Below are 22,007 nucleotides of genomic sequence, written 5' to 3' on the forward strand. Positions count from 1 at the left end.
AATCAATGTTTTGCTGCCCTCTATTTGATCATTTTGGATGCAGGACTTTTTCATCTAGTATTTTTGATTTTTAAACGTGCCTTTACAACTTTTACTTAAAGCTGAGGTAGGCAGTTTCCTGGAAAAGACAAAAAACCTGATAGAAATTTAAAGTACAACTGATTTCCATGGGGGGGGGGGGGGGGGGTTTGATTTTTCCTAACCAATCACAAGAGACTCCCGCTCCAAGCACGCAATTCTTCCAATTTAGCTCAATGCTATAAGAGTAAAATAATTCAATTATGTGACTTTTCTGGTCTTTACTAAATTTTATCAGTCCTATTCGATCTGATTCTGATGATAGACTGTATAAAAAGTGGACGTAGCCTCTCTGTCGGGGGTCCATTCTCTCAGCTTGACAGACTTTGACTCCGCCTCTTTTCCTCTTACCTAAAAAGGGCATGTATGTGTCGTTGGGGGGGAGGGAGATACGTCCAGTTGGCTGACGTTTACCTCTGAGGAGAAGTGAGGGCCAGCGGCTAGCTGTCACTCAAGAGGCAACGCCCCTAATTATTCATAAATTTTAACCTCTAATGAAATAAAAACTAGCCTGATTCAAAAAAATTCACCCCCCTCAGTGTTGTCATGGAGATATGAGCTAAACATACAGACTAGAATGTTTTTTTGTACCAGGCCTTAAACAGGTTTAATGATGCTGTGAAAACGGCCTGTTTAACATGGGGCTCAATGAGAAACTGCTCTTTTATGAAACATGCCCCTAGTGGACACTCTGAGAACTGCAGTTTTTGGCACTTCCTTATTGGCTCAACCAGGAAGTCGCTGTGGTGGGGTCTTGATTCTGATAGTGAACTGAGTCATTTTGCAGAGGTTGAGACGCTCAAAACAAGTTATCCACTGTTTTACAGCCCTAACAGTAGCGACCATGTGGTAGCGACGGAGTAGGCTATGGTGGAGAACAGCCTATGACGTCAGCACGTTTTACTAACTTGGCTGTGATTGGCCAGTGTGATGGAGACACACAGCTCGACAAAGGTGTTAGTCCCGACTGAGATCACAGTTACAGCGATCTAGTCACTTCAATTCTATGTTTGCAACACCGGTTAAGGTTTTATATTACATTTTCAAATATCTGTTTGCAGTTCACTTTACATGGAAGTGTTATTTATTTTGCTGCTAATGTACACTTTATTGAAAATATATATATTAAGTACATTTATATATATGTTCATTTATTACCTTTTTTACCAAGGCTAAATGTTTATGTCACGCCTGATGCCTTCACTCACATGGCAAGGTCTACGGTGCATTCATTCAACAGTAGTATCGGATCTGATATCGGCTGATGCAATATCGGATTGGATCAGAAAAAATGGATCGGTGCATCTTTAGTCCCGACCAATGACGCTCATTGGCTCATTGGCTTATTGGCTCATTTTAACTGAGCAAATACGAAGAATCAGTCAACTTTTTTAAAACTTTATGTGGGAAAACCTTCTTCTTCTTTAAAACCTCTGTAGGGGAGGACTTTAATATAATCCCAGAAGGTAACGGTAATTGTTGCTGCCTTTATCCACCACAGCAAATCTGGCGCCCCCTGAAACAATTCACCAAAGGGACTGAAGCAGCAGGTCTGTCTCCATCCACAGCATCCATCACCACCGCGGCTGCTCCGTTGTTCTCCCATCAATCGATAAGTGAAGGTGGGGTCTGTTCGGCGGGGCGTGGACCTCGACTCCCAGCTGGAGTCTGTGGAGCGCGCACAGGAGCCAGAAACGACGTCAAGACACACAGAGGAAGACGGAAACACCCCGGAAGAGAGAGGAATCCGCCTTCAAAATTAAAGCATGTGTGTTTGAAGGCGGAGGGCTGCAGTGATGGTTGACTTTGAAGAACTTTCTCCAATCTCCCCACTGCATCTCTGGGGCTCAGCCACAGTGGTCTTTGGGTTGTTCTTACCTCTCTCACCAGCTCTAGGAAGGGTTTGGGTCGTCCCGAACCTCTTCCATTTTAAGGATTATGGAGGCCACTGTGCCACAATTCTGTCTCTGAGCTCTTCGTGGTTCTCATTTGCTCTGCCGTGCGCTGTGAGCTGTAAGGTGTTATATAGACAGGTGTGTGCCTTTCCTAATCAAGTCCAATCATTAATTAAACACAGCTGGACTCCAATAAAGGTGAAATTAAATAGATGAATCAATATAGGACAAATGGTCAAAAGGTTTGCTTGTTTTTTGTTTGTTTTTCTACTTTACAGATTCAGATTATTAATACAAAATATTATCAACAATTTAAATAACATATTGTTATAAATTGAGCAACACAGCAGCATATAAAGTCAGCTCAAAGTTAACTCAACCTTTATCAGATGCAACATTAAAGTGATAGTTAATTATTCTATCAATAATTCTAATATAATAATATAATATTCTGAAACATGCCATTCTGCATAATGGGTATTTTTACTTGTTGGACTTTAAGTACATTTTGATGCTGATACTATTGTACTTTTACTTGAAGTGTAATTCCGGCGCAAATCATCCAGTGGCTCTTACATACATCAAATAAGCGATTGAGACAGGTTTTTTTTTGTGTATGAGCTATTAAAGGAGAAATCCGACTTGAATGGACTTTACTATGAGAGGAGCTGGTACCGGGGCCAGCAGGTAAGTCTTTCAAAACACTCCGGGTTCTCTAACTACGTTGTTGGTGCTTCGTTTTCTGTGTAGGGACTCTTCTCATGCCACTGCAGAGGTTTGCTGTTATTTGGAGCAGCAATAGTGGTTAAAAAAAGCCATGTGAATGCCTTCACCTTACTGCCCCGAGCTAATCAGTGTTCGCCACGGAGCTCCCGGATTTCTCCATTAATAGTTCATACACGAAAAAAACGGTCTCAATGGCTTATTTGATGTAATTAAATTCCGAAAAAGACCATGGGATGATTTTACGCCAGAATTACACTTTAGGTTACATTTTGAATGCAGGATTTAGAGTATTTCTACAGTGTGGTATTACTACTTTTACTTAAGTAAGCACCTCCCACCACTGCTCTTGCGCAGTGACAATAAAGTATCTAGCTCGTGAGAGTGTTTTATTTTGAAAGCACCATCTGGACGCGACGGTGCGTCACTCCGCCGCCTTGACTGGAGCGTAAAAGCCTGGTGCGCCAGTGTGTAACGCTATAGGCTGGAGGGAGGCAGCTGTTGCCATTATTTTACCAGCCAGCTAAGACACATCAGCGGCTTCACCCTCCCTGCTGTGGTGGAAGAAGAAGAAGAAGAAAAGAAAAGAAAAGACAAAAGAAGATGATGAGTCTGTCCACACCATCATAAACACACGAAACTGAAAAATAGATTTAAAAAAAAAAAAGTTAAATCAATGGTACAGAAAAGTAGTATGTCCAGGACGCCTTCGACCTCAACCCAGGAGATCCAAATGGACATGTTCGACCACCATCCGCACACACAGGTAAGAAAGACGGGGAGGAGACGCATCAGATATCAGGACAGGCTATTAAAAGAGACAGCGCGATTATTTCATTTGATTTATTGCATTTCGATGCCGCTGAAGCTGTTTTCACTCCTGGAGATTAACAGGTTGTTCAGCAATTAGGTCGGAGCCGAAAATGCTGCTGCACTTATTTTTAAGAGGAATGTGGGTATTTTTTTAATGCTTTTTTAAAATTGTATAATTATTAATCATTCGTCTGTAGTTGTGCTGGTTTTTTAATAAGTCTCCATATGCGAGGATATGATGTAACGCTTGTTTTTATTGCTGTGCTCTCATTGGGTCCTTGAGAAAACCACGCCTTTTGTTTAATTAATCCTTAATTAATGCACTTTATGTTGTTCTGCTCAGCTGGAGGAGAGATTCATTTATTCTGCTTAAGTTTTCATACCTGACATGAACAGTAATTGTAAAATGTTTCGTTTTGTATGGAGATATCAGATCCTGTTTTTGATTTATTTTTTAATCCAGTAGGAGATATGCTCCTCCACCCTTAAAAATTCAACTTTTTCTCCTCCTTAATTTACAATTTCATCCCTTCAACTTTCAGTGTTTTTCTTCTTCTTTTTTTTACAGCTACAAATAGGCAGCTGTGGCTGTTATGTTGAGGGCATGTTTAGTCACAACAGTTTAAACGGAGGAAAAAAATAAATAAAATGATGAGAATATCTAGAACAACACGCCCACGTCGAGCCCAGTCATTGTCTCTCTGGAGAAAGGAGAAAAAAAACACCTCGCCACAGACAACCGACGCTTCAAACCATGCCAAGTCCTGCTCTCTCCTTTTACTCGCACTCCTCTCCGCTCCTTCTCACCCCCCCCCCCCTCATCTCTCCAGATTTCCTTCTGCAAATGTCCCACTATCTCCATCCTGCTCGCACCATCTCACCTCGTCCTGTCTGTTTTTAGAAGATCTTTATCTTGCTGCGAGGCTGTGGTGAGAAGCAGATGGACCTCCTCCTGGTGCCAGGAGGCAGCGGGGAATGTAGTGTGTGTGTGTGTGTGTGTGTGTGTGTGTCACCTCTGATCAATTAGATAGAAAGATCATGCGGCGGGTCATGCTGGTGTATGTATTTATAACTTCTGCTGTGGAGAGACAAGCAGGAACCGCATTCCTAATATCCTGAAGGCAACGGTTCGAGCTCTCTAGAAGAAATGAACCGCGGGCCCCCAGAAACCGATCTGAATTTGGCGCCTGAGGGTCGCTTAGATTAAAGATGTTGACCGCCGTCGATTACAGATCAGTGAGGATCTCTGTGAGCACGTTTGTGTGATAGCGTGCACTCATTCTCCCTTTCCCTCCCAGTTTAAAGGCCCTTTGCTCCTCACACACACACAACACCCTTTTTTAATTAAACAGTTAATCTGGGAGGATGTTTACCAACAGGAAGCCTCCCCGCCCGACTTCCTCTGGCATTTCTCTGCCCTTTTGCTGACAGGAACTTGCCCCATCATGGCTCCGATCGTAGAGACCCCTTTAAACACACACACACCACCTGCACACACACACACACATTGTGTTTAATGTCACAGCAGTGCCTAAGTTCGCCTCTGCCACCATCACTACCAAACTGCATCTTTTTTAACAACATAGCTCTTGTTTTAGTATTTTAACTATGGTACATCATCTGCTACTAGAACATCTTACTTGCCAGATCAATTGCGGAGATACCTGATGGCACAGCAATGTCTCCAGCAGGGCAAACATCCACAGTGTAGTTATGTTATCTACTTACTGTATCTGCCAATGGAAACTGAGGTGAACATAAAAAAAACAATGACTTAAACTGTCCTTTGTCAACACTCAGGTTTTGTAGAGCTCCTTCTTTCAACTTTGAGCTCCACATCCTTCATTTTTTTTACACCGCAGTTGATAACGGTTTTGTAACTGAGGTGTGTTCACCATTGTTTTCACTTATAAGGAAGTTGGTTTGGACTGTGAAGCGGAACTGTGGTTTTATTTTACAACCTGTTTGTTTTATCGTGTTGCACCAGTTGTCAGATCTTCCCAATTAATATGTTGAATAAGGTCTTTCCTATGCGTTTGGGCCTTTTGTTGCATTTTCGGTCGCTGAAAATCGATCTTTTAGAAAACTCCTTCCTTAGTGAATATTTTTAGAAACGTGAGGCGTCGCAAATGAGGCCGCATTTCGTGCAATGGCGGACGTGGCAGAAAAAGTGCTGGTTCTACTAGCTAACAGGCTAACAGACTTTGTTTGACATGTTAACACATAAATGTACGGTTACTCTTCCACCGTATTGAGGAACAGAGGCTTCAGGACACACCTACGACATGACGCGCCCTTGAAGCGGTCAGGTTTAGGCACAGAAATACGTGGTTAGGTTTAGGTACAGAAACTGCTTGGTTAGATGAAATAAAGATCAGAGTTTGGCTTAAAGTAAGAACATTAATCCAGGAAGTTATCTCACGTGTCTTCGAGTAAAGAAGTATTTTGTCTCGTAGCCTACAAGACGGCAGTTAGATCGATGTGACATTGCAGCCAGGTATACTTCTGGCTTTTTTTAAGCTTATGATTGGTGATACGATCTTCTCAATCTTCTTTGAATGATTAAGCGACAAGATGAAGGAGGCAAAAACCTTGTCTCCAAGGTACATGTGGACTGGGTCTAAGAACTTGTTTAAGGGCGCTTTCACACCAGCCTTATTTAGTTTGGTTGAATCGAAGTTGAATGCATTTCCTCATTTTCAACGGTGCGTATGAGCAGGAGGGAATGCAGTGATCATACTCCGGTGCACACCAGAAGTGGACCACATAAGCGAACAGAGACCTGGTAGAAGAGGTGGTCTCGGTCCGCATCCAAACAAACTCGGCTGTGGTTCGTTTGTGGTGAGAACTTGCTCGGACCTGGGTCAGCATTAACTGCAGAAAGCACTGCTTATTTTTCGACCAACGTTACTGTGCCCGCCCAAACCTTTATTGAGCCAAAATGCAGGTCAATTTTGGTTCACTTTAGCACGTCATCAAGTGATTCAGCCCAGATCAAATGAATAGATGTGACAGCAAACCAGACCAGCCGGGGGAAAAAATCTACATATCGCCATATCACCTACATGTACATTATGATATATGCTATTATTACAATATAAAATTACATAAACCATGATTAAAAGATCCGTGTCTTTCACCTCTATCACTCACAAAAAAGTTGGCAAGGCTGCACACTCCCTGTGCCTCTTCAGTGCCATGTTTTTGGCATTCATTTACGCATTTGGTGTTTACAAGGGAAGTGGACTAGAAACTAACTATCAGGTGTGAAAGCGCCTTAAGTTCAAGTTCGTGCATGACAAATGGCGGAGACAGTACAACACATAAAACAACAGTGCGAGCATAAGGACATAAGTGCACAAAAACATAGCTGATTGATTGGAAGAAGCTCCGGTTAAGGCATTCTGTCCTGCCTCCCACTGACCTTTACCGTCTGCTGGAGGGGGAACGCTGCAAGACACGGTAATCTGGGTGGAGAGGGTCAATGTGGAGTTCAGTGTGGGGAGTTTTCAGCCTATAATGATTGATGCTCTGGTGATAATTCTGTCCATTTTCTTTATTGTGTGCTGAGGTGTGTTTCTATACCAGACAGTGATTGATAGTGGCAGGATGCTCAGGATTTTGGCTGTGTCAAGTTGGACCAGAAAAACCTGCCTGACTGTTGTTTTTCGTTGAGTTGTCTCAAAAAGTAGAGTTTCTGTTTTTGCAAGGTGAGACACAAGTTAATGCACATGTGGTCAAATCTCAGCCAGGTGTGGATGTAATCTTTACAGTTTGGCTACATTTTGTCCAAGTATGCCGTTAAACAACAGCCAGGTGCCCATGGAAACATTGCAACTCATTTTGCTTTCTGTAATCATCCCCCCTGCTCTTACAGGCCATTAAAAGATCCCTTCCTAATATGTTTTCAATGACAAACAAGTGAGGGACAAAATCCAGAGTTCTCGTTTTGTGCAGAAATATAAATTAAGTTGATCTGAAGCTTATTTGTGGCGTCCATCAGTCTGAGTAATGGTAATTTTGAGCTGCACTGGAGAGTTAGTAACAACAATTGGGACTTTTGCAATAAAAAAGGCTGCGACTTAAAGGGTTTAATAAATATTAAACCACCAATATTCAACTCCATGCCCTTCTGCTGTTCCAAGGTAATCTTTAAAAACATGCTCTCCTCAAACTGTCTAATATTTGTGTTGTAATATGACCATAATTCATGCAGAATCAAGGTTTTAAAAAAAAAGAAGAAAAAAAAAAGCCTGTGATCAGGCATCAAAGTATATTCTGATATATGTGGTTGAAAAATTAATTTAAACCAAAAATATTGGCAAAAGTACGACTTCTTTCTTCCTTTTTATCATCACAATCTTTCTTTTTTAATGCACAGTGACACAAAATACTTCGAATTTAATATCTTTTTTCATGTATCATCTCCTCAAGTTCTGCTCATAAAAAAACAGCAGTGACTTTGCAGAGGTTTTACAACGCAGTAATAGTTGTTGGGTTTATCACAGTTTTTCTGCGGAACATCCTGTTGTGTGTTCATCATATCAGTAAATCAAACGTGGCACTCAGGGGCTGAATATATTATCTCCGCACTACAAGCCGTTTAAAATCAATCCAAACTCCTGAGCTCCATTTTTTGTAGAGGAGTGTATAACAGATTTATTTATCTGTTAACACACTGGAAACCTCTCGCCCCACACTGAGTTTTTACGTTAGAGCTGGTGTAACAGTGTTTAAAGGCAGGCAGGACGGCGTCAGTCATCTCCGGGGCCTCGTCCTGCCCTTTTTTCGTACATCATGTGATAGTCACAACAAAATAGTGAGTCGAGGAGGGGATCGCTCCGGGTGGGTTGTTAGCCTGTCACTGGATCTCTCCGGCTGATCCAAGAACAGTCATTTGCAGACGCGTGGACAGGTTTGAAGCAGCTGCTCGGTAATATTCAGTGTTTGCAGAGGTGTACGGGATCTGTGTGCAGATTAGAGATGTGTGTGAACAGTTACGGATAAAGACAGACACCAAACGGTTCAGACAAATAATGTTTGCCAAAGCTTTCCAGCTAGAGTTTATTTCTTACCTTACAGACAGACATTGATTTCTCTCCATGTCCTCTCAAACTGCCTGTTCGTCGCGGGGCGTCTTTACTACACTCTGACATCTGTGTGAATGGGGAAGCAGGTCAAATATTGACAAAGCAGCGTTCCGACTAGCCTAAGTTATTAATAACTTACAGAAACATTGTGTACAATAGTCCACCGTTTCTTTCTCCGTCTCTTTTCTCTCCCTCCAGTCCATCTGTCCTTCTCTCTACTGACAGATATGCTAGTATAATGTATGAAGTTGTTGAATTGTGGCTTGATAAATGTTCCGGATCTGCTCTCCCACACACCAGACGCCGACGCCTCGTTTGGCTCTTTGCGTTCTGTGTGAATGAACAATGCCGGCGCGATGGCGTTCATTCACTGCGGCGCTGTTGCGGTATCTCTGTGTGAAAAGGTATTTGTTTGTTTATGACTTTGGATACAGATGTTTTTCAAGACTTACTACCATGTTTCTCTACAAAATCACTCTTTTCAGTTACCAAAATATGCCAAAACCTCCCAGTGTATCAATATATAATGTTGTCTTCACACAGCCAGAATACAAGCGATTTGAAGACGTCAAACTGTGGTCTGTTAACTGAAATGACTTATTCTCACTATTTTCTAGCATCTCATTGACTAAACAATCAATCCATTTATCAAAAATCAATGATGAAAATAATTGTTACGCCCCTTTCACAAATGCAGTCTTTCCCTGAATGTGCAGGGGCATTTTCTGTATGGGCTCAAATCTTTACCGCACTATTTTCACCTCCAGTAACGTTCCAAGGAAAATGCCGGTGTGGTTTTGTAGTGAATGCAAGCAGCAACATTGCTAGCATAACTACTGTTGGACAGTTGCTGAGTGTGGCTGCATGTGTAGATAGTGAAAATCACAAGCGGTGCCTGAAAGGTTAGCCATTTACAGGGATCCAAGTGAAAGCCTCTTTCACACACAGTTTTCAGTACATTAACGTGTTTAGGTCATTGTTGTTTATAGCTTCTTCTACTGAAGCATGAGATGTGACAGAAAAGAAGGGGGCATCCGGATTTGAACCGGGGACCTCTTGATCTGCAGTCAAATGCTCTACCACTGAGCTATACCCCCCTACGTTAAGTTTATCACAAAGCATAGTCACACACGTGAGATAGGAGTCATAGAATTGTTGAAGGTCGTAAAAGGTGAGATTTCCATGTCTTTTTTTTATTATAAGGCAGATAGGGGGTGCTGTAAAAGTATCAAAACGCTCAATCCACAGAGAAATAAACAGCCCGTATTCAGAAACTGTGTCTTTAAACGAGCCGTCAGGACTTCTGTTCGGTTACGATGTCACAACTATCCGGCTGTTAAGTCTGACGCAACACCCTTTCAAAATACGATATCCGGATCCAAACTCTCCCTTGAAACAAAACAGACAACAACGGCCGAACGTGTGAACAATTACGATCACCTCTTTGGTCAGTCAGACATCTTTTAAATTGATAAGAAACAGGTAAAATAACAATAAAGTTGTTTTTAAAAACTCAGATCTGTTCAAACAACGGGGAACACGGCAGTGCAGCGTTGTAGAAATACGAGGTTTTGACCGGCTTGGACCCGGAAATCATATTTTGAAAGGACGTTACGACACATCTTAACAGCTGGATATTAATTATAGGTAGAAAGTGCTGCTACAGTGCTGATACAGCCGTGCCCCGGCTGCAATGACATTGCAGAGAGCGCAGATGCAGACCAATCAAAGCAGACTGGGCTTTTTCAGGAGGGGTCTTAAAGAGACAGGCGCTAAATGAGTGTTTCAGACAGAGGGTGAATACAGGTATATTAAGACAGACAGTATAAGGAATATAATGTGTTTTCTTTGAACATTAAAACAGTTTCTAGAACCTAAAAATGTTCATGATATGGGAACTTTTAATGTGTTGTTGTCAATGCAGTAACATGTACAGTACATGTCCTGCGTGTTATTTCTAAAACATTATCTTCAGCCAGTTCATTTTTCTTTTTCACACTGAAAGAACAACACAGCCAATCTCTCCTGATGAGCCTCCAGCAAATGTGATTAGTTGGCATTGTGTAACCATGGCGATGTGGGCAGGGGGGGCTCATAATGCAATGCGTGGCCTCTGCCCAACCCGGAAAGGCCATTTGCCAAGGGGTCCGCCAATCAGATTACAAGGTCCCAGTTTGCATCAGAACATGAAAAATGACAAGTAATGAAGGCTGTTCGTGGACGCATTCACTCCGGTCGACTCTCTCTCTCTCTCTCTCTCTCTCTCTCTCTGCCGTCTGGGACTTGTGCTGCTTTATCTCTGGCTCTATCTGACTGCCTGATCACATTCAGAAGCTTTTACAAATGCTATGCCAAATGTTAACTGCTGTCATGCTCCCCCGGAAACAAGGTTTTCCTACGAGATATGTCAAGATAAGTTATTATGGAGCAACACAATTAAACTTTTTTTTCTGTTTTCTGTTCTTTCCAAATCCTCCTCTCCCCTCCCCTGCCCTCCAAACCTCTCCACTTTCAGGGAAAGTACGGCAAGAGGAAGAGCCGATTTAAGCGCTCGGATGGAAGCACCTCCTCTGACACCACCTCGAACAGCTTTGTTCGACAGGTAACATTTCACACTTAATCCTTTCTCCAGACCGTTAATCCAGGTCTCACTTTATTTAATGAAGAAGCTCATGAAAGTTTAATGGAGTCACAGTGAGGTCTCTTAATGCTGGGGATTAAACGGCTCCATATAGAAAGTAGTTAATTTTTACTTTTGATGTTTTATTTTACTCTCAAATCCAACGTTTATAACCTTTTGACAAATCATTTGAGTGATGTTTACATCTTCTCAAAATGTGAGTAGTCGCTGCTTTTCTCTATTTTATATCATTTAAAAAAACAATATATAATGATAATATATTTGAGTTTTGGAAGAGAAAAAAAGCATTTTGAAGATGTCACCTTTGGCACTTGTGAATGTGTGAATTTTTTTAGACCAGAATAGAAATAATCATCCATTCATCTTCAACCCCTTGTCCCTGTCGGGGTCGCGGGGGGCTGGAGCTGATCTCAGCTGACATCAGGCGTGAGGCGGGGTACACCCTGGACAGGACGCCAGTCTATCACAGGGCACATAGAGACGAACAACCATTCACACTCACACCTACGGGCAACTTAGAGTCATCAATTAACACGTGCATGTCTTTGGATTGTGGGAGGAAACCGGAGAACCCTGAGAAAACCCACGCAGACACGAGGAAAACACGCAAACTCCTCACAGAAGGGCCCCAGCCGGGATTTGAACTAGGAACCCTCTTGCTGTGAGGCGATAGTGCTAACCACCACACCAAAAATCATCAACCCATTATTTTCTCAAAGCTATTTACAATATATGATGACCATCATACGTGAAACGTTTCCCCAAAAGTGTCCTGAAATTGTATTTTTTTTAAACTGTTAAATCACATTAATCTAAGTCTATACTTTATCATTTCAAAACAATTCCATTATAAGCCTCCGAACAGTTTTTTGTTTGTTTTCTGAAGAATTTGAGCAACAATTCCTGCATAATTTGCATTATTAGTAGGGCTGACAGCAGGGGTGAAAGTCAGCCAATACAGTCCATCGGGATTCAGCATCGGGAAGTCGGGACAGCAGCTGCCTGACAAAACCCACAAACAACCTGTCATGATCAGCGAGAACACACATCTGCGAACTTTCGGTCAACTTCTGTCCCAGGTTCAGTGTGTTTGTGTCCACCACAGACCTGCTGCAGGGACGGCCCCGCTGCCTTTCCGAAACAGTTTAGTTCTTCTGGCTGACGTCACCGTCTGTTGCAACTGAATTATATCAAATGCTGCAGGTTTTTGGGCAGGCAGTTCGTTTCTTGCGAAAAAGTAAAATGACAGACAAAAGGACAGCAGGTCTGAGCCATGAGACTTCTGTAACTCTGGCATAATAACAGTAACGTGACTCGTCAGATGGTTTGTTACACAGAACCGTCTGAGAGGGCGTCATTGGAAACTGATTGGAAACAGGCAGGTGCTTTTAAGACATAACTGGCAGGTGACTGGAATAACCATCTGTCAACAAAACTCGGACCTCGTTCTCTTCTCTCAATGAAGAAAAACTCTCCAGCTCTGATAAAACTGATGCCACTGCAGCATCTAAGCTAACCTCTTAAGGAACCGCCATTGTTGTTTTAAATGAGCGGTCGCCTCTCGTGCCGTCGTCACCCCCCACTCCCCTCTCAACTGCCAGTAGCTCCTCACAGGGCGCTGATTGGTCGGCAGCCTTCTTGCTGAAATGCAAGACACCCGACAAGTTGGATTTTCCTGTGACGTGAAAAAGATTCTCGCATGATCTCTTGTTATCGTGATAAACCAGCCGCTGTGCAAGGTAATAGCAATGTTGCACGTCTTTGCTTCCGTAACACACTGTGCTTGGAAAAGTATGTTTGATTTATAGTTTATTTGTTGAGATTTTTCCTGACCAAACCGCACGCTTTTTCGATGTCATTTGCACCGGGAAAAAGACGAATGATAAATGATTATACCTCGTTAAAGGACCAGAAAAAAGGAAAACAAACAATGACGATGTTCATCTGTTTCTGATTTCTTTCTCCACCACAAAAGTGTTAAAAAAATGAAAGTGGGCAGGTGAAGGATGGGGATAGTAGTACTTGCCTGGTCGACTGCTGCAAGAATTTCTGGTTGAGAAAATAAAGAATATATGCAATAAATGTGACATGACCAAGCTCACTTCCAAGAGCAAATATACCGATTATTAAATGGTTATGAGGTTTATAATTTAATTATAATTAAAAGGTGTAATGCAAAAGTCTGAAGAATGCACATGGGAGGCTGAAGGAACAAGTACAATCTTTAAAAAAGAAATTTTCTCTTACCTTTTTAATACAACAAGAGCATCTTACTGTAGAGTTGAGGGGATTTATTTGCCCCACTGTTAGTTTTCAATCTTTGTTCTTTGCCGATTTTTCACCGTGAAACCTTTTATTTTCTTGTCCGTATTTTCCTTTCTTGAAATGTGTTTATTTCCCTCTTCACCTGTGTGTTTGTCACAGGCAGCCCACAAACTGCGCTGTCTCTCACACACGGAAATGACCATGATAACATCTCGTGTGACTGCAGCTACACCGCTTTACTGTCACAGAGTTGGCGCTGAGAGACATCAGCAGAGATTCTTCCGAGGCTCGGATGCTAATTATGATTCCCCAGGTGTTGGATTCACCTCTCACCCTGACTCTGGGTTTCCATGCATCCTGGATAACATGGAGAAAAGTTGACCAGTACTAAAAAAAAGACACGGAAAATGAGAGGAAAAGTAAAATGCCTAGAAAATGACTTCAACATTCTCCAATTGTCCTTTAGCTGAGAATGAGCTACTAGTCCATTCTAAACAATCAGAGCTCCCCAAAACAGGAAGCATTGTCATCTGAAAGAGCGAAGTTATGTTCAGGATATTTACGTTCAAATGGTGGCGTTTGTTTATGGACGAGAGCATTTTGAACAGTTATGTTGTGTTGTGAAAACTTGCACAACATGTATGCTGCTGTTTTAGAGCGACAAAGAATATTCGATTTCCGGGAAGGCAGTCATTTTTTTCCAAGCGAAACAACTTTAAAAAAGTTTTTTCAAGGCTAAATTACATGGTATTGGAGCAGTGCATCTAACACCCGATCCAGCATTTTCTGCATCAGAATGCACCGCGGTCAAACGGTGTGCATCAAATTATTATTATTTTTTTAATTTAAGGGAGGTGCCAGATACTTTTTGCTATCATTTCTGCATTTAAGAAATGATTTCATAGATAGGTTATAGCCACAGACAGCATGTCTTTTAAATTAGACTTTAAATTAGAGGAACATATTAGTGCATGTCTCGATCCCCTGTGTCATGATAGCTAGATAATCACTGAAAATGTCCTGGAAAAGTGCTGGAAAATGAGCACTAAAAAAGAGTGTGAATCCTGCAGCTCCACCCTGGATGAAGATGCAGATGAGTAACACCTGTCAGTCGTCCAGCATCATTTCCCGGCTAAGAATGGGCGAAGAAGCCAGTCTTTGTCAGACAGACGCACTTCCTCTCCTTGGGGGAGTTTAGGAGGCGAGGTTAAAGCATCACACGTGTCGTAATCCTGTCTGGACATGACATTTCTCAAAGCCACGCTGTGCGGCAGCTAAATGAATCGTCTGAACTCTACATTTGTGAGAGGAAATGGTTTGCCCTGTGCTGAATGACATTTACCTCTTTGAGTACTGGGTTGCTATTGAAAAAAAAAGAAAAAGAAAATCTCATCGCTGTTTGTGAACACAGGGAGCTGAACTCTCCTGTGGTTTCTAAAGGTTAGCTGCATCCTCGCCTACACACGCCACCCTTCCCACTGCCTGGTCCTTCATTAACTCTGCGACTCTGCTCTGCTGAACGACCATGTGCGCTGGGACCTGCAGGTCAGACACGACTCATAACTGTATGAGGAACTCATTACCTGTAGTAAGGATGATTTAATGCTTCCCATGTGTCTATTGTTGCGCAACAGTACTCTCTTTAAGACTCGCAGTGGAAGGATTTTAATCAGTTGAAATGCTACAAATGTATTTATCGTTTTTTTTTATTGTCAATGAGCGAACGGGTTGTTACGTAACTCAAAAATTCACAAACTGTCGACTGACTTCTATGAAAAGGTGTTGGGATGGATTTTGCAGAGGATGTGTTTTGCGCAGTTCCTTCTGCTCACCCACAGCCAACAGTGACAGCTAAATGGAGTCCGCTAACTGCTGATAAAAATCCTAGAGAAACACTGACTTGAAATATATTGTGGTTTTAGCTGCTAATGTTAGCTTGCTTGCTAATGTGGCCGAATTGGGGTTCATCCCTATGTTCCCCGGGTCCTATGTTCCCTGGTCGCATAAGCCTATGCAGATTTAATTCAGCATTTTTTTAGGGACAGAGGTTACGATGAGGGTTAGGGAAAGGGGCAGGGTTAGGGAGTCGTGTTAGGGTCTACATAGGCCTATTTGCTGGAGAATTTGGCACTGATTGTGGAAAAAATACCAGATCGGGGATCATAGGACCCTTTCTGTAAAAAGGGGTCTTATAGTCCAACATAGGAATTGCTAGCTAGCGGACGTAGCAAAATGCGGGTGGATAACATCAGCTTCTTCATCCAAACTCCCAGGCTGATCTGGGTGGCTAACCACTTGCAAATGACCTTGGGGGCTAATGTTACGGAACAAGCAACGCCAGATCCATGCAGCTTGGCCAAGTTACAGCTAGCTGGCTAACGTAAGCTTGCATTTTGCTAATGTTGGCTCACTAAAACCTAAGCTGGCTCTCGGTTGATTTGTGGCGCTGGCTGATGGCGTGATCAGTGTTTTTGTAAATATGATTGTAATTCATTTTACAGCATTACACCAACATGATGTCTCACTGTTTTGGCCGGTACTGGCTCGCTGCCATGGAGTGTGCAGGCAACAGGATGCTGACTGCAGTTTACAAACGGTGTCCCTAATAATAAGGGTTTCCTGAAATTTGCACAGAACCTTTAAGTATCTATGAGTGTTTCTGAATTCATTTTAAGATTTTTTTAAAACTGGCTTTAATCAATGAAAAAGAAGCCCTATAGATTTATATACATAAAGCCTTTTTTTAGTCTTCCCTTGAACAACTCAAAGCACAGCCCTGTATAGGCTTTACAGTCTCACACACACCTACGCAAGTGCAGATTCTCTCACCACACACAAACACACACACACACACACACACACACACACACACACACACACACACACACACACACACACACACACACACACACACACACACACACACACACACACACACACACACACACACACACACACACACACACACACACACACACAAATACACGAGTGCCACAATCAGCCAACGGTAGAGCTGGCTGGTACACTCAGCCTGGTTTCCATGGCAACCGGGCCACTGAATCTCCCTTAGTGTGCAGGCACAGTGGGATGGAGAGACGAAGGAGAGGATGTTTAGATGGGTTTGTGTGTGTGTGTGTGTGGGTGCAGCCTACATGTTTGTGCAGTGTGGCGATGGCGAGTTCAACAAACACACAATCCGTCTTCAGCCAGAGCCTGTCTGCTGCTGTCGCTGTGGACATTAGGTAACATGCATGTACGCTGTTGTTCCAGGGGTATGTGGTGAAAAAAAATCATCATCATTCACTTAGAAATTGAATCTGTTGTGTGTTTTATCAATAACCATAAAAACACACATGCTCAAACACACCACTGTAGCATTATGACATAAAATCAAATCAGAGGGGCTGTCGTGATGAACACATAACAGCTGTGTCCCAGCTCAGCGGCTTAATCGAGGACCACAAAGGACGGCCCCTCAGAAGGTCTGAAGATGAGGCAGAAACTGCAGACTGGACTCATAAAGACTAAAACACGTTATCTCGAATTAAAGAGGAAGTGTACCAGTTTTGGGCTCCTAGATGCCCATGTTTTATATTCCAAGACGCAACACTCAGGGCTCAACAGTTGCAGTTGCCAGGTCTTTTTAACATATGAAAAAGGGACAGGAAACAGCGAAACATGCACCACAAAATATATAACTCTTTTTATATTTGCTGCACCAGGTTTTATTTAAATAGTCCTGTTGCATTCGGACCTAAAACTGCAGGTGACAACGCTGCATGTGTGTTGGTGCATTTACTTGTGTGCATGCAAAGTGTTTTAAAGACGACGGCAACGTAAATGATGTTGTTTGACTCTGGGGTGAAAAGTTGGACAAAGCCAGATCTAAAAATTAGAATCAAAGAACCTTGAAAAACAAAAAATTAAAAATCACATTTTCATTATTAGACAGCTTCTCTGAACTATTTTTTCCGATCGTAGCGACACCATGTGAATGCAGCATAAAGGTGGAAAATAATTAATTTACGTAGTGCAAGGTTAGTCCTTGCAAATGTAACCTCAAATTGCAAGTGGAAATAATTGGTGAAACAGGAAACAGCTGCCACCGTTTGCAATCTGCAAGAAAGCAGTGCTGAAAAATTGCGTTTGTGAGCGAAGCCCCTTATTCAAATTGGTCTGGAGATCCTTTGTTGCATGTTGTTACCTTTCACTAAAGACTTAAAATGCCATAAACAGCCGAGTTAAACACATAGAATTGAAACTAAGTGGTGTGCTTCACAAGGTTTATTCTTATGTAAACCTTTTAACCTTTTTTTACCCATCAAACATTGGCTTATTCCTATCGCCAGAATACCTAGAAACCTCCCTTCCCCTCTTTGCTCCGTAGACAAGATTGTGTCTCGTCTCGGCTACCGTATGTGAGGGGTCCGCAGGGTTTAGACGCTGGAGAGACGAGCAGTCCTCCTGTCAGTCCTGACACATGAATCCCAGTTGCCGCTGTGTCTGGGTACACAAGGAGCCAACTAGTCCCTCTGTTCTCGGTTTAACAGTTATTCACCTTCCCCAGCTGACTGTGTGTGTCATCAGCTACTAATACTAGGCAGGAGGAGGAGGCAGTCAGGTGTGTGGACGTGAAGAAGCCCCTTTCTTTGTGTCAGAGGTCGCCCTCTAGTGGAAGCACCGGCCCTCCAACACCACCACCTCCAACCACACCTATCTGCTCGTAGACCTCCCTCCTTTTTAGCTGTTTTTTACGTGTCCCAGATGAGATATCACGTATGAGCGGTGCAGCCGTGGAAGTGAACAGTGTGTGGATTGTGCTTTATTCCAGTCTGTCCCTGCAGGCTGGCTAACGCTAGCTAGCCAGCTGTCTGCAGATATCACAATACAAACAGTGCAGATGAATTAGTAAACAGACCTCCAGTTTCTGCCCCGTATGCGTCATGACTCAACTGTTTTGCACACATGTACAGAAGGCCTGAAAATTATAGATGTTACAGTCCTTTGCCAAAGAAAATGAGTCTTTGGTCATCGGTTTTAAGACCAGGAAATGTGTTTAGCCTTTCATGTGCACACAGGGAGAGTTCTTCCTTATCTGCTCCTTGGATGGTTGAGAAATCATTCTTCTGACTTCGGTGTGTCCCGTCATTGAGCTTTAAGACGTAATGCAGAAAAAACATGGACGCTATTAAGAAAATGTGTGTGTTTTATTGCTCAGAGCTTTCAAAAAACCCGTTGAAAGCTGTTTATAGTGGTGACTTTATCCCAGACTTATTGCTGCACCAGTATAATCTTTAAAACCTCTAAAATATTGTTTTTTACACCTCAGGCTAATCATAATTAATATGAGGATGAGGGCATCAGTTAGGAGAGCATGTTGGTGTAGTGCAAGTGAAATGTTTGTGGCTGTAGGAGTCAAACTGTTTGAAGATATCTTAAGTATACATTTATTTGGCAGATTAATGACTCTTTTTGCGTTATTTAACGTAAGGTTTAGCACTACATGCTACAGATCCCAGCTGTGGAGATGCTTTTATAGTCGTCTCGTTTTAGGCTTTTGTGAGTAATTTACTAATAAAACTTGTTGAATATAGAATAAAGTAAGCAAATACTGAGAAGCACTTTATGAAACAATGGTATCTGATGTAAATTAATCATCTCTAACAGAATCAGACTTTTTAAAAATATAAATCTAAATAGATCGAGTGTAAACGCCAGCCCTGCTCCCTCCTCTGATGCCCTTTCCCTGGACTGACAGAGAGAGAGAGAGAGAGAGAGAGAGAGAGAGAGAGAGAGAGAGAGAGAGAGAGAGAGAGAGAGAGAGAGAGAGAGAGAGAGAGAGAGAGAGAGAGAGAGAGAGAGAGAGAAAAAACTACAACAACTAGGAAGAATGAGATCCGGTTTAGAGGAATGAAGCAAAAGAGAGAGAAAGGGGGGAGGGGGGTTTCCCTGGGCACTGCCCCAGCCCTCTCCCACGTCAGTCAGGGCATTGAATGGCTGACGGCTGCATACCAAGCCTCCTTCTGGGTCTCGGTGCGTTCATGTCCCTGTTTCTGCCCAGCCATGGGCTAAATATATTTCCCCAGTTTGCAAATGTAGCACAAGTCCTGCAACCCGACCCCCCGGCCATCTCCGGCTCCCTTCCTCTACACAAGGTTCACGTTCCTCTGGGTTGTGGAGGTGGGCGTGTGTGTGTGTGTGTGTGTGTGTGTGTGAGGGTGTGTGTGTGTGTGTGTGTGTGTGAGTGTGTGTGTGTGGGGTTGGAGGTTAAGAGAGCGCTCTCCTAGTTTCACACATACGGCACTCTTTTCTGGCTCTCTCTCCTATCACACACACATACACTCACAAACACACACACATGTACACTTCTGCACTTGTCAAGCTAACAGACAGATACTCACACTAGTTACCCCTATCTCTGTCTCTCACACACACACACACACACACACACGCGCACGCACACATAACTCTTTGGACTCTGGCGTTGCCCCCTTGCTTTGCCGTGGTGTGGCGAGCGTGGCAAACGAGGTATGGAGCGGACTGAGAGGATTCAAAGGCCCGTCATGGTAAGATAAGCTTTTTGGCGTTTGGCTGCGTCTTGATTGAACTGGGAGCCGTTTTTTTTTTTTAATCTGTGAGTGTGTGGACTGAGTTTTCAAAGTTCAGCAGACACTTTTGGTCTTTGAGATATGACAGGAGACTATTAAGTCGGCCGTCCGTGTCCTGATAGCGCTCTTACCTCCTGGTCTGCGGCTTTCTTTGCTCTTCTGAGTGTGATTCCATTTTGGGCCGGGCCACAGCTGCTGGGAAGGCGCTGGGGTTTTTAATTAGACTTCCAGCCCCACCGGTTGCCTCTGCTGCTATGTGCACTGCCTGCCCCGGCACCGTGGCCATTTCAGAGGGGGCTTCTTTTCACTGCTGTGCCCCCCTGTCCAAACACAGGCCTGGGCTGAAGCTCCTTATTGTTCTTGGATTTGTTGCTTTTCAATTTTAATTGCTGTTGGATTTCCATTATTCTTTGCAATTATTGCATTTCGGGCTAATTCAGGTTTTATTTTCTGTCGAACCGCATTGATTAGGGCTGCAATTGTTTTTAATTATTGATCTGGGAGTTGTTTTGGGACTGTTGTGTTGTGAGAATTAAAAATATCCATCATTGGCAAATTACCAGATTCCAGGGTAACGTCTCCAATTGGCCTGGTGTTTAGAAATAGAAATAAAATAGAATATATTTATTGTCATTGTACAACACAGTTTGGATTGTAACTCTGTATAGTTGCTTTAAACATAATTAAAGTAAAAAGGGTGGAGAAAATAATAGCGATATTAAAGTTATAATCTCACCTAACAGCTGAAAAGCCAAAGATATGTGATAATAATGATATAAAACAGAAAAAAGTTTTTTGTTTGATAAATTTAACTATTAATCCTTTATCAAAAACTGTTGATTAAAGTGTGTTTTTACAAATAACCCTTGATGAAGGCACTTGTAAAAGACATGGTGGTTCAAAATGTAAACACACCATAGTGAAGAAATATCACATTATTGTTTTATAAAATGCTGTTGTAGCTTAACAAAGTGAGTTTCTGAATCAAAACATGAACTGAACACTGTTTTCTGGCTTGATCATCCCTTCATATAAGATATTAGATATTATATTAGAGCTGCATCTTGTTTTTTGATTGTTAAGATAGGATAAGATGAGCTTTATTGATCCCTCATTGGGGAAATGCACTTGTTACAGCGGCTCAAGTGTCTAAAAAGAAGAAGAGAGTGATAAATAAAAAATGAAAACAACACAAAAATATAAATATCTATAAGCTATTCACACTATATTCACCTTTCACTTATACAGATATGTATTATTGTCTATAAAATGTCTCAAAAATCACCCATTACACTTCCCCGACCCCAAAGTGACGTCTTTAAATTTCTTGTATTTGATGCTTTTTATTGTGGAAGACAAAAAAAACAACAAAAACTCACATTTAAGAAGCTGGAACCACTTCATTTTTTTTCAATTATTGCTTAAAAATCATAACCACATAAACAAGTCCAGCGTGGAAAAATATAAAGTTTTCATTCATACTTCGCCAGATTCTTACTCTTTGATAAGATACATTTTTATAATTCGATTTTTTATTCAGGCAACATTGTTGTACAGCTGCTTGTGTTAACTAAATTAAATTAAATTAAATGACTGATGCATTGAGAAGTCTGGCATATTTTACTAAACGGAAAAAAGATTATGTATGATGTAATCATTAAACTCAGGTGAACTGAATCGATTAGTTAATTATTTATCGTCAACTATTTAGAGGATCGATTAATCGGTTTGAGTCATTTTTTAAAAGAAACAAGTCAAAATTCTCAGATCTGCAGTTTCTTTAATTTGAATATTGTCTGGTTTATTTCCTCCTCTGTGACCGTTAACTGAACATCTTTGAGTTGAAGACAAAACGAGACATTTGAGGACGCTCTGCTTCTGACATTTTTTAGAC

General features: G+C 42.1%; 1 protein-coding gene across 1 annotated transcript in view; it reads left to right on the forward strand.

Moving 5' to 3' along the window:
• The first annotated feature begins 19,824 nt into the window (after window positions 1-19,824).
• Window positions 19,825-22,007, forward strand: part of cacnb1 (calcium channel, voltage-dependent, beta 1 subunit) — a 30,274-nt gene continuing 28,091 nt past the window's right edge. The window contains exon 1 of the mRNA XM_083931022.1: window positions 19,825-20,071. Coding sequence (XP_083787148.1) covers window positions 20,036-20,071 — 36 coding nt within the window. The 5' untranslated portion in view covers window positions 19,825-20,035. The remainder of the gene's footprint in view (window positions 20,072-22,007) is intronic.

Source organism: Echiichthys vipera, assembly GCF_963691815.1.
Source record: "Echiichthys vipera genome assembly, chromosome: 17".
Classification (NCBI taxonomy): Eukaryota; Metazoa; Chordata; class Actinopteri; order Perciformes; family Trachinidae; genus Echiichthys; species Echiichthys vipera.